This window comes from Phoxinus phoxinus (genome assembly GCF_949152265.1).
Source record: "Phoxinus phoxinus genome assembly, chromosome: 8".
NCBI classification, from domain to species: Eukaryota; Metazoa; Chordata; class Actinopteri; order Cypriniformes; family Leuciscidae; genus Phoxinus; species Phoxinus phoxinus.
This window is the reverse complement of record NC_136883.1, coordinates 12,481-29,812: the sequence shown is the minus strand read 5'-3', so window position 1 is coordinate 29,812 and position 17,332 is coordinate 12,481. Positions and strand designations below refer to the sequence as shown.

Genomic DNA, 17,332 nt, shown 5'->3' with positions numbered 1-17,332 from the left:
TCTGTCTCACACACTCTCTCTCTCACACACACACTCTCCCTCGCTCTCTCACACACACACACAAACTCCCTCTCTCTCTCACACACACACACTCCCTCTCTCTCACACACACACACTCTCCCTCGCTCTCTCACACACACACACACACACACACACTCCCTCTCTCTCACACACACACACACACTCCCTCTCTCTCTCTCACACACACTCCCTCTCTCTCTCACACACACACTCCCTCTCTCCCTCACACACACACACACACTCCCTCTCTCTCTCACACACTCTCTCTCACACACACACTCCCTCTCTCTCTCACACACTCTCCCTCTCTCTCACACACACACACACACACACTCTCCCTCGCTCTCTCTCACACACACACACACTCCCTCTCTCTCTCTCTCTCACACACACACACACACTCGTAAGCATTAGCTGTATGTCTGGTTGTGAGGGAAACCAACACAATGAAAACTCCAGGCTTCAGCTGCGACTCGAACCAGAAGAATGACAATACGCTGATTTGATTCAATTAAAAGCCTCATTCAGATGTGATTATAATATTACAGTGTTTATAATAGAAGTTAATATGTCAAATGATTTAAATACTACATTTTTATATTCAAACTCCTGGCGTTTAGTGAGAGCCATATAAACCTAAGAAGAACATGTAGTGTCTCACAGCCGTGATCTAAACCGGGTAATTAATCTTCTATTGATTGAGGCGTTGATGTGTATTAGATGAACACACAACCCTGGAGTTTGTTTAGAAACAAGAATTTTCTTGAAAGACGAGGAGGAAAACAGCAACGGTTTATGATCCGGAAGGATATTAAATCTCTACCGCCCATAAATGCAACTTTAAACTCAGTGGAAAATTGACCAAAAAAGTAGAAATGCCAGGGTGTGTGTTCAGGTGTGTGTGACCGAAACCGGCGGATCTGAAACATGAGCTCTGAGGCCCGTGTTGCTCAACGAGATGCAGAAACACACGGCTTCACAACAAATGTTTTTCCTCATACATGTCATACATGCCATTATCAAGCGTGATTTTTGAGTCTCTACAAGAAGTAATGAGGATATTTGATTGTTTTCTTCCTTTATTAAACACAGTCTATTCCTGGCATTCACACTCCTTGACACGTAATCATTAAACAATAGACCCAAATGCCTTAACCATTCTCACCCAGCCAGTTTGGCATCCTTTCTTACAACGTTTTACTTTCATGTTGATGCTTGGAAACAAGACGTTTCGCACACGAGCTCTGGACGCTGTCTAATAATAGACACACATCAGTGGAGGGAATCTTTCTGGAGGCATCGGGACATCAGGAGGCTTCCGGTACGTCTGATTCTTTCACAATCCTGTACCGTAGGGTGAATTCAGAAAAATAAAGATAACACATTGGAACAAGCTGTTGTGAAATGTAAAGAAATGTTTAGGGTTTAGCATGTGCGTAAGTTTATCTTGATAAGACACAATTCCATAGAGTATGTTCATAGACAAATCACAATGGACTGACTTAGTATCCTAAGTTTACAAAGATTATTCTCAATGGTCACGTGTTGATCCCGGCGTGTAGCGATGAAGGCCTGGACTCGGACCGTCTGCATGCTGGCACTGCTTCACATCGCGGCCGGATCCATTCTCAGCGCAGCGCTCAATATTGAGTTGCTTGAGGACAGATCCGAACAGGTGAGATTCATTCATTACAACAATTCCAATCTTTGTTCTGTCAGAGACAACTCGTGTCACGATTTACAGCCTCTGGTTCAGGCCTCATTTATTTGCTCTCTTAATGCTTCACTATGGACTATATGTACCATCTATGATAATATCTGAATTTTAGTTTTTACGACATGCGAGAATACATTATGAAGTATTCATAATAACCCTTAACTCAATGTACAAAAAGCAATAAAAAAGGCCTCGACACGGCAAGCTTTCACTGGGACACATCATCCTTTGGAATGCAGTTAGAATTCAAGGTAAAAAATCCACTGGATGATTTCCCCTCTTATTAATATGATATAATAAGCAATAATACATTAGCATGATTTCCCAGAATATCAGTTTTAATAATAATAAAGCCATGTTGCTTTGTTGTGCTATGAATGTCTCTGAGGCAAAACAGTGGTGTTTCGTTACTAAATGAATCTGTGTTTGAACGAATCTGTTGACTCACTCCTCAAGACAGGGACTAACGCCACCTAATAGCAATTTTAATTTTAGTTTCATATTTAAATTATCCGTTTTTTTAAACATCATTTCATATTTCTGTATTTACATTTTAGAATACAGTATTCTTATAGCATTATTTATGTAAGTGTAAATGCATTTATGCCACCTCTGAGCTGCATTAAATAAATAAAAAACACTTTTGATGCAAGTTTTTAGAATTCACCATGAAAGCCTAAATATCGTCTGCATACAGAGTAATCTCATGTTGGTTATTTGCTACCGTTAACCCACACATATTAATATTTGTTCTTATATCTTCTGCCAAGGGTTCGATCACCAAGGCGAATAAAAGACTGAAGACTCCTAACCCTGAGTGTGTATGAGCGACAGGCTTTAGCGAGCGCGGCACAAACACAATTATTATACAATAGCTCGACCCATCTTAATAAAGTGTTCACCAAGACCGACAGCAAGTTTTAACCAGGTTGATCTTTTAAAGAGTTCTGCGTAGGTTTCCAGGGTTTAAGTGGTGTGTGTCCTGCAGGTCAGGGGTCATTACAGTGTGGTGTCCACTTTGCCCTGTCCGGCCCCGGATGAAGTGTGTGAGGACGTGAACTGCCTCGATCCGCTCAGCTCTTCTCCTGAAGGAGTGTTTCCTTCTCCCGGCTGGTGTCTCCGTCAGTGGCAGAAAACCATCCCTCTAAACCACACTTCTACTCTTCAGCTCGGGTTTGTGATTACAGACGGTCCAAGTAAATGACCTGTGGAGTGAATAAAGTATAATATATTGTGTTCACTTTCAGATCTGATGGAGCCGTGTCTCTATATTCAAGAGCAGATCTGTCTATCAGATCGGACACTAACAGTGTAAACCGGCCTCCATATGTGTCGCTGCCGCCTCCGATCAGGTACAGCTCAAACACACTTCAGAAATGCACATAGAAAACACACAGTGTGTCTGAAACTTGTATCTCTATATACCAGGTTAGGAGCTGGTTGTCCTCAGGAAATCCCGGTACATGTGATGGATTTGGATGGAGATGAGATTCGCTGTCATTATGAGAAGAACGGCCTTGGGGAATTTATGCGCCTTAATGAAGTCAGTCATCTTTACCTTTTAATATTCAGTTCAATTAAATAGTTACAAGTGTTGTTTTTTTCATTTGTTTCTTGCCAACACCCATGTGTTTGACCCTGAAAGGAGACGTGTACACTACTGTATGGAGGCGGGGGGTATGTGGGTCAGTATTCAGTACAGATCGTGGTGGAGGATTTTCCTCCGTCTGTGAAGAACCAGATTCACACCGAGGCAAAGCCTTTCTCCGCTGTATCTGTGCATCTCTTAATAACAGGTTGGCATTTCATCTCAGTCTTCACAATAAACTAATGAATTACAGTAGGGGAGAGCCGGGACAGTTGAAACACTTTTCAGATAAACGTAATTTTCTAAGATAAGGTTACAGAAAGATTTATATGAAATATGAAACAGTTTAAACAGCAACTATTCATCTAATGCTTGTTTTTATGAACAATACCTGACAAGTAACTTACGTACATATTGTTACAAACATATTTTGTAATTTATTTTAATTTACAGGTTCATTTGAACCATTTTTGTTCTATCGCCCAATAAACATAGGCGATAAGCCTTTGTGCATTTTGTGTAATCTTTCTAATAGGCTATTTTGACGAAGACAGGCAAATCCGTTTACAATTCATTTCCTTACATTTCTTCCTTGAGTCATATCGAGTGTTTACTAGTTGAATAGCCTTAAGAGCGGCTTTCCTATGACCAGGTTTAACTGGCAGGAGGCGCTGTTTCACCCGTCCCGACAGCGCTTCAGTTCTCACCAATGGAAGAGAGCGAAGGGGCGTCGCTTTTTTTTTTACAGTCTATGGCGAGAACACACAGCAAGTATTGTGTGTCCTGCGGAAGAGTTTCAGATATTTCCTTATCGATATGTATATGTCAAGCCCTGTACACAAGTGAGAAGACATATAAGATACGGCTGATCCATGCACATTTGTATGCATTTTTACTGTGTGTTACTATAGATTTCTTGGTGTTGTGTGTTACTGTAGTTGAAAGCGGAGCCGACTGCTCCACTGTGCCACAGTTCACAGGAGTGAGTCCAGCAGGGGGCGCTGTGATCCACGTCCTGCCCTTTGGAGAAGTCCATCTCAATATTACTGTGGACTCAAGGTACGCAGACAGAACAGTTATATTTGGACATTATATTTGAGCTGTGTACTGTTTCATGCTCAAATTGATTTACAGGAATTTAAAGGAATGTCATTCTTATTTCAAAAGCTTAGCCAAAAATGAAAACTCAGTCATTTACTCGACCTCCTGTTGTCCAAACCTGTATGAATATCTTTCTTCTGCAGAACACAAAAACATCAAAAGACATTTTGAAGTACAGTTCTGAGGTCTGTACCTGACTTGAATTGCCCCAAATCACTTCTTTCTTAAACCAGACATCTATTATAAATTTGTTCTTAAAAAAGAAAATCCCGATCCAGTAAAATGAGTCTGAGATGACAGAATTTCTTTTCACCTGACTGGACCCAAATGTAAATGTCAGTGATGTCTGCACTAGGATGAGTGCTTCATCTTCTGCAGTTTGGACTAAAAACACTCAAGGTCATTTGGCCAGTCTCAGAAACAGCCATCGATGTGCCCTATGGACCTGGGAACTTCAGGTCTGTAGCTTCACATCAAATGTGTCAGAGTGGCACCTGTCAGGGATCAATCAGGTTCATTCACACCCACTGCACAAAGATCACAATCCCCCGAGTATTACCCACCTGCACCTGTCGTCTAACCCAGCAGCACTGAGCACTACAGAAGAGCACACTTCTCATCCAGTCTCCGTCGAGCCTCGAACCTTAACATCTCTGTGATTCCCAGATCCTTCTCCTCTGTTCCAGTGGTACTCCACAGTATTCCAGCTCAAGGATTTAACTACTGCTTCTCTCCCAAGACCATGCGTTTCCTCCTGGATACTCCCCGATTCTCCTGTGATCCTTCCCTGTTTCCCGGTTTGCACATCCTTTCTACATTCAGGCATATATCCGCAAGATATCATCATACTATCATTCCTCTGCAAATAATATCCTGCATCTGCCCGTTTCATCTGTCACTCGCCTGCCTTTCTACTATTAAAGCTTTCTGAATCCAACTTGCCGTGTTGTCCTCGTGTATATCCTGACAGCACCATTACTAACATTACTTCTCTAGTCATGGTGCTCAACTGCACTCGCAAACAAAGCTTACCGGCCGCACGCCTCCACACGCCTCCGCACTCGCTGTGATGGACACGCCAGTGGTGCCACATAACCCTCCTCTTCCAGCTCTTCATGATCCAGGATAGATTTCTTTCTCAGTGGACGACACTGTCAGGTAACAGCGTTTACGGCCTTTAGATCTCTTTGCACATTGCAAAGATGAATTTCCTACCTTTTCCCTACATTTTACAGATCGGAGGAGCGAAGCTTGAGGATAGTTTCATGCACCATGATAATGAATTACTGATCTTTTTTTTTTTTGTCATTGTGTCAGTTGATTTTTGTTGTTGTTGTCATTGCAGTGTGTCTGAAATTGCTGTGATTGGCCCACCGGGCCTCTTCATCTCCCCGATGGAAACCGGCAGGGATTCCCAGAGCGCCGTCACACTGTCCTGGGTCCGAGGTCCTAATCAGTTTGCTCATCTTCTGTCCATTTGTTTCGCTGCAAATACTCAGAGGTAGCAAGAAGCTCACGGAGTCACCCTGAATACTTCATAAAAGCAATTCACGGTTGACAACTCAGTTAAAACTCTCTTCTGTTTGTTTCACAGCCTGCAGTCTCGCATCAGGTGTATATGGCTACAACAAAGTAAGGCTGATGTACTCCTTTTCCATGTTTTCCTGGTGGTATTTTAAAAATAGCGATAGAAGGTCATATGCCTATGATCTTTATTAATCTAGTATCACTCTTTTTCAGCACGAACAGATCCTTTGCCACCAGGAACAGGTAATAAACCCTTTGTTTGCATGGCAGCACTATAATATTCCACAATTGTTTCAACCTGTACTGGTTAATGTGCAAGTCAAGTAGAGTCACCTTTATTTATATAGCGCTTTATTCAACACAGACTCCAGTCATTTTGTAGATACTGTACACCTCAGGTGTTGTAGTATTCCTTATCTAATACGTACAGTACACCTTCATTAAAGGCACATGGACACTAAACTGTCACACAGCAGCACAGAGCAAAAAACACTGGAACCAAAACATAATGATTCAGTGTCCTGCTTTTATCAGTTTACACATCACAATACACTACAGATGTGCTCTCTATTTATGATTTTTGACAGATACAAAATATGACCTGCAGCAAATCATGTTCATTGTTTCCATAGTGGATTGATGATCTTTCTTAAATCTTTTTGCATTCTGTTTTTTTTTAATTGATTTTGTGTGCACGGCTTTATTTCTGTCATAGACAAAATGCAACATTTTATTTGAACCGAACCTAAGACTAAAACCTGAACTCATCAAAATCTGAAACAAAAAAAACGATAAACTTACCTATGCACTAGCAAATCTACTCGTCTCATATGTATAAAAAAGCATAACGTGTCAAAGCACAGGCCTTCGAAAGCGTCCTCTCACTTGTCATAAGCCTGTCTCACCCTCATTTTGTTCCAAATGTAAGAACATTTCTCTGTCTATTTGCCTGTCAGAGTTGAAATGTATGGAGCGGGAGCTTCAGATGTCTCTAGTGCTGCCCATGTCCTTCCTGGAGAATCTCCACATCTCTGACCTCCAGCTGAATGATCCGGCATGCCCAGTGTTTCACAACACAACCCACGTGACCACCACCTTCTCTCTGACGGGCTGTGGAACCAAGAGAATGGTAGCAAATGTTCTCACTTGGTAGATAGATGCAGTTATTAGTGTCTTTTTATTTCTAGCAATAACACAAAAGTTTATCCTGTATATTTTTTTCGTTGTACATTTATCTTTGTAAATGCACTGAGCTGTTAGATGAACACACGTCAGAGTTCTTAACCATTTCTAAGTTAAGATTTTTTTTTAGTGGTTATCCCAAAAATGAAAAATCTGCCATCATTTGCGCACTACCATGTTGTTGCAAATTTTTGGTTGTTGCAACTCAAAATGTAATAACTGCACATAATGTAATAAGTATTAAATTAATATAATAAAATGTTCATAAGTTAATGTTAATATTTTTCACATAACATAATAGGAACATTTCTATGAGAACTATTACATAATGAACACACTGTAGCAACCGACAAAAGTTAACAATGTGATAGAAACACAATGTATAAGCTAAATATGTTTATAATGTACTTTTTTTTTACAATCACTAGGACCAATTTCTCAATATCTTTTTCAAAACTCTTCACACAGTGATCACAACATCAGTCTATGTGGGACAAAAAAAAGGAAAGACGACATCTTTAGAATTACATGAATCATTTTACACAATCACCGCCAAAACTCTAGGAATCTATATGCCAATCTACATATGATTACATACTCCTTTCGTTTTGTATTATATTAGGTTTTTAACTTAAAACAGCAATTTGCTACATTTCTACAGTAATACAATATTTAAATATTATCCATATCTAAAAAAAAATCAAATACTATCAAAGCAATTAAATGTAGAAGAACACCCAGACAAGTGTTAGTCTTTCAGTTTCATTATCATCTATAAAAAAACATGGACCATGTAACCAACTGCAGTGAATTCTTAACAGGAGACAGTGTCATACTTGTTTCGTAAAGAAATGTTACAAAAGAAAACATCGAATAACGAGTGTTCCCTTTCAATACGTTCACTTGCATTGTGCCAGTTTTTAACTGACGCTTATGGGGGAAAACTCCTGTTTTCTCCGAATCCTGAAGCCTGATTGGTTCACATCTCTGCAACTGCACAGACAAATGGCATTTAAGCCCGCTTGAAATGGGAGGAGTCACGCTGCCTATATAGGCCACAGAGATGTCCGATCTCGTCAGAATCTTTCTCCTTCAGCGTGAAGATCATCTCGCTGCTCCGAAGAAGACTGGAGCCTCTCTACTCGCCTCTTCCCGCCATCGACGAGCCCCTCAGCGGATTAAACGCTCTTCAAGCAAGCTGACCGAGCGCTGTCCCCTGCGGCCATACGGCGATTATATAAAAGAGCAAATTTTAGAGCAAATTTCTGCAACATTGTTGCAAATGTTGCGTGTGAATGCGGTTCACCAGCCCACTCTGGATGAGCTCTGAGTGCGTCTCTTGCCTGGGCTTCCCCGATGCTGAGGCGGCACTTCTGGTTTCCAGCTGAGCCGAACATGGCCACGCTCGCTCCTACTTCTCCTCTTGAGCCGAAGCGAAAGAGAGACGCCACCGCTAAGCTAAGCAGCGAAGTGGAAGAAAGCCCAGTGCCCTCGTGTCTCGTTCTCCCCTTACTTTGAAGAGTCCCCTGTGTTCTTCACCCACGAGGATCAACGACCCTCATCTGGCGCGTGTGACATGATCTCATTCGGCAAATCTAAGGAAGAACTGGACTCGATGTCTCTAGCCGGCTCTGACTGTGAAGTGTTGGTGAACTCCGCTGCCTAAGCGATGTGTGGATGATGCCAGCCTCCTATGGACTCAGTAAAGCTGTTAAAGAGCTGGGCTTGGACTGGTCGGCCCCAGAAGATCCCATCCGCATCCGACTCGATAAATGGGTTTTTTAATAAGCTCTACACGCTCTACTAAGCCACCGCCCAAACCATCGGCCACGCCACAGCCAGTCTAGTGGTGCTGGAGCGTCACTTATGGCCCAATCTCACTGAGATTAAAGACGGGTTAGGGTTAGCCCCTCTAACCCACGCTTCAGTAGCGAACCAGGCCAGCTTCACGACTCAGCAGCGACCCAGGACAACTTCACCGACCCAGGCCAGCTTCACGACTCAGCAGCGACCCAGGACAACTTCACCGACCCAGGCCAGCTTCACGACTCAGCAGCGACCCAGGACAACTTCACCGACCCAGGCCAGCTTCATGACTCAGCAGCGACCCAGGACAACTTCACCGACCCAGGCCAGCTTCACGACTCAGCAGCGACCCAGGACAACTTCACCGACCCAGGGCAACTTCACGACTCAGCAGCGACCCAGGGCAACTTCACGACTCAGCAGCGACCCAGGGCAACTTCACGACTCCGCAGCGACCCAGGCCAGCTTCACGACTCAGCAGCGACCCAGGGCAACTTCACGACTCAGCAGCGACCCAGGACAACTTCACCGACCCAGGCCAGCTTCACGACTCAGCAGCGACCCAGGGCAACTTCACGACTAAGCAGCGACCCAGGGCAACTTCACCGACCCAGGCCAGCTTCATGACTCAGCAGCGACCCAGGGCAACTTCACGACTCAGCAGCGACCCAGGACAACTTCACGACTCAGCAGCGACCCAGGACAACTTCACCGACCCAGGGCAACTTCACGACTCAGCAGCGACCCAGGGCAACTTCACCGACCCAGGCCAGCTTCATGACTCAGCAGCGACCCAGGGCAACTTCACCGACCCAGGCCAGCTTCACGACTCAGCAGCGACCCAGGACAACTTCACCGACCCAGGCCAGCTTCACGACTCAGCAGCGACCCAGGGCAACTTCACCGACCCAGGCCAGCTTCACGACTCAGCAGCGACCCAGGACAACTTCACCGACCCAGGCCAGCTTCACGACTCAGCAGCGACCCAGGACAACTTCACCGACCCAGGCCAGCTTCACGACTCTGCAGCGACCCAGGACAGCTTCACGACTCAGCAGCGACCCAGGACAACTTCACCGACCCAGGCCAGCTTCACAACTCAGCAGCGACCCAGGCCAGCTTCACGACTGAGCAGCGACCCAGGACGACTTCACCGACCCAGGCCAGCTTCACGACTCAGCAGCGACCCAGGACGACTTCACCGACCCAGGCCAGCTTCACGACTCAGCAGCGACCCAGGGCGACTTCACCGACCCAGGCCAGCTTCACGACTCAGCAGCGACCCAGGGCGACTTCACCGACCCAGGCCAGCTTCACGACTCAGCAGCGACCCAGGGCGACTTCACCGACCCAGGCCAGCTTCACGACTCAGCAGCGACCCAGGCCAGCTTCAGCAGCGACCCAGGCCAGCTTCAGCAGCGACCCAGGCCAGCTTCAGCAGCGACCCAGGCCAGCTTCAGCAGCGACCCAGGCCAGCTTCAGCAGCGACCCAGGCCAGCTTCAGCAGCGACCCAGGCCAGCTTCAGCAGCGACCCAGGCCAGCTTCAGCAGCGACCCAGGCCAGCTTCAGCAGCGACCCAGGCCAGCTTCAGCAGCGACCCAGGCCAGCTTCAGCAGCGACCCAGGCCAGCTTCAGCAGCGACCCAGGCCAGCTTCAGCAGCGACCCAGGCCAGCTTCAGCAGCGACCCAGGCCAGCTTCAGCAGCGACCCAGGCCAGCTTCAGCAGCGACCCAGGACAGCTTCAGCAGCGACCCAGGACAGCTTCAGCAGCGACCCAGGACAGCTTCAGCAGCGACCCAGGACAGCTTCAGCAGCGACCCAGGACAGCTTCACGACCCAGAACACTTTGCTTGTGTTGTGAAAGAATAAGTTGATTTGAGATTTTTTTATTTTTTTTTGTAGTTTCAGTCCATTTTAAATGTGCAATGAACTGCTGTGCCAAGATGAAAGTTTCTTAGGAGAGCTGTGCAGTTTTGAAAAAAAGTGACCTAAATATTGAGAAATGGGTCCTAACGATTGTAAAAACCTGTAATAATTTTCTCTAATAATATATTTTATAGCATAATAATACATAGCATAATATATTTTTTAATTCAAAATGGGTAATTTTGATCTAAAATTGTATTACATTTAATATAGGCTTATTTTCTGAACAAAAATCCAATGCACATTTTGTGATTATGACCTGATCCATAATTTTGAGTTTCTTTTCTTTTCTTTTCTTTAACTTAACTAACACTAACGTACATCATGAACATTTTATTACATAATTTATGTCACGGAACACACAGGAGAGAGAGATCCAAATGCAATGATTTAATAGGGTAATCCGTACTCACAAAACCAGTCCAGGCAAGGGTCAAAATCCAATAGGGCAATCCAAAGACACAAGACATGGACAAGAAACGGGCAGCAACAGGAATGGAAGTGTGGGGACATTAAACAAGGACTCCGTGACAAACACTAAAACTGACAGGGTATATATACAAAAGTGCTAAACGAGGTGACGAGAAACAGCTGAACACAATGATCACTCAGTGACAGACAGGATCATGGGAAATGTAGTGAGAATGCCTAGACACCGTGAAAACTGAGGACCTCTAGTGTTTAACCCAGGGAACCACCAGACACTGTGACAATTTACTTAATAATGTATGATGTGGTGTTTTATTGAAGCGCACGACTCAGTAAATAACTCAAAAACCGTCTTTAATCCAATAATCCACAAAGGTAAAGGAAAATCGCAGGAGAAATACTAAAACATCCACTAAACATAGACTTTAGAACTGACAATACCGTCGAACAAGGTACTGAAAAAAAAACATGGAGTAAATATACAAACGGAAATGAGGGAACTAAACAGAAACAGCTGAATGATTAACTTGGAAACAAACTGGCAAATACAAACTAGGTGACAATATGACAGGGAACAGGAAGAGAACCTAACCAGAACAAAACATAATCCTGACAAGTACATCATATCACACAAGTAGTCAATATATGTGCGCAAACAGTGAACTTAAAACTTAGGTTGGTCAATCAAAACGGCCCACATTCTAAATGGACATTGAAGAACCAAAGAACTATCACCAGTAAATGCCCAGTACAATTAAACAAAATAAATTGAAAAGAAAAAATGACAGAAAAACAAATTAACCAAAAATATCTGTTTATATATTTCTTGGAGTACAGCAGAGAAATTAAACTCTTAAAAAAATGAATGATGAGAGTTAAAGAAATAATAGGAAATTTTTAATATTTAATTTTAATTTAATTTGATTTCATTGGTATCTCATCTTTGATATTTTTCAGCATTTAGGTTCAGAATTGCTGTACACCAACACTTTACGCAGCATCAATCCTAACTCCACTATAAGCCGTGTTGCCACTCTCATTCTCCCACTCGCCTGTCGGATTCCCGGCCAACAAGCCAAAGCTCCAGCTTTTAAAATCTCCATCCCTTCAGAAGTGGAGACGTTTGGTGCAGTGTCCTTCTGGATTGAGTTCCACTTCCCCGGAGAGGGCCCTATGGCCGCGCAGACGCGTCTGCCGCGCATGCGCAGTTTTCCACAGGTGCGTGAGGCTCGAGAGCTCCGGTCTACAGGCCGAATGGAGACGCTGGACCTGCATGTGTTTTCCAACTGCTCACTGGACCGTGCTGAGCTCATGGTGGGCAGCTGTGTTGAGTCAGACACACAAGACTTTGTAAACACACGGCCTCTGCTGAACCACGGGTTAGTATCAACATTGGCCCTGACAAAGACTGAGTCTGTTACTCAAACAACTTCAAGTGCTAATAGTTATTAGTGTTGGTTATTTTAGTTCTAGTTCTCAGAACGAGTAACCCAAAAATATCATAAAGACTTACTTTGGCCCTGTATGCAACCACCCTCAACACCCTAAAAGGCGCATAGCAGCACACTAAGAAAAAAAACACTTAGAAACCTTGTGCCACTCCATAGCAACACCCTGGAAACCACCCTAGCAACGTGGCAGCACCTGGACCAGCAGCACTCACTCATTATCTTCTTCCACCCAAAACACTGACATGTGTCCTGTTCTGTGCCATTTGTGCTATAGATATGAAAATATATGAAAATATATGAAAAATAATGTGGCTTGTTGAGGAGAAATAGATGTGCAGTTTTGATGATATTACCCTAAATCTCATTTACATTGACTTCAGTCTCAGCTCAATCTCTAAGCACCACAATATAATAAACACATGATTGTAACATAGAGACTTTTGTTCAATTAAAGTGTAATTGTAGAAAGCTAAATTATAGTTTATGTTATAGGCAGAACGATTCAGGGCAATTCTCATTCTTAGTCGTTTTTTGTGATATAATTGGTGGAATCTCAAATGAAGATAATTCAGATTCAATAGCCTGTCCCTTTAATATCTCTCATCTTGTTTCATGTACTTCATGTTTTTTTTTACTACATCCTTTCTCTTTCCATCATAAATCTGTTCACCCAGCTCTCTATCTTTCAGCTGTGCACCTGGAAATGGAACCTTTGAGATCTTGACGTCAACTTCGACCGTTCGAATTTACCGCTTATATCTCAGTTCTCTGGGTCTAATGGGAGACACTGTATGTTTCATTATTTGTGTTCTCAATATGCTTGATAACCTCTTTATGTACATTCTATGTACAGGTGGATCCTACTTGCATGTCTGTTGTTAAACTCTGTTAATTTGTCTGTCTAGATGTATGTTGAGTGTCTAGTGCACCTTTGTGTTACCACCACACAAACCCAGAGATGTCCTGATCCATGTACGGACACGGCAGACAAGAGTCTGGTAAACAGCATTCTGACCCACAACTACCCTATCCGTTCAGGGCCTGTTCGACTCATAACAGCCCCAGGAACCAGCTCTACAACCGCTAACCCAAACCAAAATGCTGAACCAGTTGCTCAGCCTCCCACTAGCCAGGTCGCAGCAGCCTCTACTTCTCACAGTAAGTGTTTTACCCACTAATATCTGTATAGCTATGCAAAGCCTGACACAGCACATATCAAAGTATGTTTGTTCTTCTCTGTTTCAGCTCTGGATAGAGGTGCATTCTGGGTAGGTGCTGTGTCATTGGCTGTGCTGCTTCTTCAGGTCATGGAGAATGTTGTTGAGCAGTTCATCACTGACTAGTCAAAATCATCTTTTTTTATCTTTTTTAACCACCACTGCAACGTTTTTCTATACCCTTTAGTCACGGAAAAAGCACATATTGTAGGACAACGTACTTCATAATTTACAGTCATTCACAAATTTTGTGATAGCATCAAGAAACACATCAACACCTCTTCCAATCGTTTAATTTTCACCAACTATAATAACATTATGTAATTGCATAAAATGGTACCTTTTATTAACAAAGAAATCCGTAGTTCAGTAAAGAATGACAATTCTGGCATTTATTCACCCTCATGTTTTTCCAAACCTATATGAAGGAATAAAAATGGAGAGGTTTATCAGAATGTTTATGCTGCTTTTTTTCCATATCAGTGTTGGGTAAGTTACTTTTAAAAGTAAGTAAAGTAAGTAATCTTTATTTCTATAGCACTTTTCACAGACAAAAGAGTCACAAAGTGCTTCACAGAATTAAAATATACACATAACAGATATACACATAACATACAAATATACATATACACATAAGTACACAAAGCATACAAAACTATATTGCTAGCTAAATGCTTGTCTAAAAAGATGTGTCTTAAGGAGTTTTTTAAAAGTTTCCACAGAGTCCAAAGCTCTCAAAGCTAATGGAAGAGAGTTCCAGAGCCTTGGAGCCACCACACAGAAAGCTCGATCACCTCTTGTTTTAAAACGTGTTCTAGGGACAGTTAAAAGGTCTTGGCCAGTAGACCTCAAAGAGCGACCAGAGGAGTATACATGCAGTATTTCATGGATATAAGAGGGAGCTTGATCATGCAAGGCTCTATAAGTAATGGTTAAAGGTAATGGTAAAAATAGGTGTAATATGTGATCTTCTGTTGGTCTTATTCAAAAGTCTTGCAGCTGCATTCTGTACCACTTGCAATTTGTCCATAGAGGATTTGTTTAAACAAGTGTACAGTACATTGCAGTAGTCAAGGCGAGAAGAAATAAAAGCATGAACAAGCATCTCCATCTCTTTTTTAGAAACCACAGATCTAATCTTAGCAATGTTCCTGAGATGGAAAAAACAAGAACGAACCACAGATTTAACATGACTGCTAAAACACATAGATTTATCAAAAATGACACCCAGATTTCGCACAACATTACAGTCCGAGGATGATAAAGCCCCAATGGCCTGCCTAATCCTAGGTGTAATGTTGTCTGGGGCAAAAATCAGCACCTCAGTTTTGTCTGGATTTAGTTGCAGAAAGTTGTCTGCCAGCCAATTATTAATGGAGGCTAAGCAATTGTGCAACAAGGACAGTTTGTCCAGCCTATCAGGGCTAAAAGATAAATATCATTGAATATCGTCAGCATAACAATGGTACGATATTTCTCCAAAGCTACCAATAATCTTCCTAAGAGGAAGCATGTACAGGCTGAACAGCAGAGGGCCAAGCACAGAACCTTGGGGCACACCACAGGACAAAGGAGCAGAATCTGACATAAATGTTCCAACGGACACAGAGAAACTCCTGTCTGACAGATAGGAAGAAAACCAATCCAGAGCTGATCCAGTAATGCCCACAGTTGTTTTCAGTCTATCAATCAGAGTGCAGTGATCCACAGTATCAAACGCTGCACTGAGATCTAATAGAACCAGAACAGAGCATTTACCCACATCAGCAGCCATCAAAATATAATTTGAGACCCTAAGGAGGGCAGTCTCAGTTTAATGTTTTTTACGAAACCCCGACTGAAATTTATCAAAGATATTATGAGAATCCAAAACATTATTTAGCTGGTTTGCAACAACCCTTTCTAAAATTTTAGAAAGAAATGGCAATTTAGAAATAGGCCTATAGTTTTTAAATGAAGCTGCATCAAGATTGTTTTTTTTCAAGATAGGCTGAACAACAGCATGCTTAAAACAGCTAGGGACCTGGCCCAGCGGAAGAGATAAGTTTAACATTGAAACCAAACATGGGCCGAGATCATTTATGGATTTTAAAAACAAGGTAGTAGGTAAAATATCAACAGGGCTTTGAGAAGGTCTCATCGTGCCCACTAATTTAATGATATCATTCAGAGTAATGGGACAGAAAGAGTCCAATATTGACGGTCTGTGATATTTAACTATATGGTGGTTTGCTGATGAAACCAAGTCTGCCCTGACAGCTCTAACCTTGTCCACAAAATGAAACAAAAAGGGGTTGCAGTCAATATTTGAAAAAACAGGGACAATACATGCAACAGGAGAAACAATGTTGTTAATAGTTTCAAAGAGAGCTTTAGGATTTTTTTTTTTACAGGCAGATATCAAATTAGTGAAATAAGAAGCTCTAGCCTCTTTAATCATTTCGTGTAAGTCCATAAAGAGCTCTTTAAGATACAAGCGGTTGACTTGTAGCTGAGTTGCTTTCCATAAGCGCTCAGTTCTCCGACAGACACGCCTTAAGCTACGAATGGCGTCATTCATCCACGGTGATGTATTGACAGATAAAATTTCTCTAGTTTTAAAAGGTGCCACTTTGTCCAGCAGCAGAGTACAGTGATCATTAAAAGCCTGTGCACAAGAGTCCACGTCATTCGAAATAAGAACCAAGCTTGAGTCGAATGCGGCTGAAAATTTCTCAACAGTACGCTGGTTAATCAAACGTGAGCAGGACTCTCGTTTAACAGGGAGAGGATCCTCATCACAAAAAAATATCAAATAATATGCAATTGTGATCACTAACAAGTACATCTTCGATACAGACATTATTAATATTTACACCATGAGAAAAAACGAGATCGAGCGTATGTCCTTTGCTGTGCGTAGGGCCAGAGACATGCTGAAGGAAATTAAAAGATTCAGTAATATTTACAAATTCAGAAGCATTTTACAAGTATCATCATCCACATGGATATTAAAATCGCCAACAATAATCACTCTATCCAACTTAATAATGGATGATAGAAAGTCAGAAAAATCAATAAGAAAAGAGGCCACTGGCCCAGGTGGCCGATAAACTAAAATACAATAAAATGAATTCAAGCGACCAACCTTAGTCATCTGTAGTTCAAAAGATGAGTACGTGTCAGCACTCACTGACTGGCAGATAAAACGCTTTTTAAAAACAACAGCAAGACCTGCACCCCGACCTGTGAGCCTTGGCGTGCTGAAAAAATTACAGTCCAAAGGACAGAGCTCATTTAAGTGATAATATTCCATATGTCGTTGCCAAGTCTCCGTAAGCAACATGAAGTCCATGCTTTTGGAAGAAAATAAATCGCTGAGCAAAA

At 42.6% G+C, this 17,332-nt stretch overlaps 1 protein-coding gene across 1 annotated transcript; it reads left to right on the top strand.

Annotated features, from left to right (window-relative positions):
* The first annotated feature begins 1,220 nt into the window (after positions 1-1,220).
* On the top strand, positions 1,221-15,069 carry LOC307002731 (uncharacterized protein). Its single transcript, XM_079620610.1, has 15 exons — positions 1,221-1,342; positions 1,584-1,696; positions 2,727-2,911; positions 2,986-3,090; positions 3,167-3,281; positions 3,384-3,534; positions 4,265-4,385; positions 5,773-5,928; positions 6,022-6,059; positions 6,168-6,197; positions 6,911-7,083; positions 12,256-12,677; positions 13,439-13,538; positions 13,655-13,907; positions 13,995-15,069. The coding sequence occupies exons 2-15, from the start codon at positions 1,586-1,588 to the stop codon at positions 14,090-14,092; spliced, it is 2,058 nt and encodes a 685-aa protein (XP_079476736.1). The 5' UTR covers positions 1,221-1,342; positions 1,584-1,585; the 3' UTR covers positions 14,093-15,069.
* The last annotated feature ends 2,263 nt before the right edge of the window (positions 15,070-17,332 follow it).

What these genes read in the sequence shown, in the direction of transcription:
- LOC307002731 (XM_079620610.1), top strand. Translation starts at nt 1,586, where the DNA reads ATGAAGGCCTGGACTCGGACCGTCTGCATGCTGGCACTGCTTCACATC. An exon ending in TGGGTCTAATGGGAGACACT is followed by an intron (nt 13,539 to 13,654) that starts GTATGTTTCATT and finishes TTGTCTGTCTAG; the next exon opens with ATGTATGTTGAGTGTCTAGT. An exon ending in AGCAGCCTCTACTTCTCACA is followed by an intron (nt 13,908 to 13,994) that starts GTAAGTGTTTTA and finishes TCTCTGTTTCAG; the next exon opens with CTCTGGATAGAGGTGCATTC.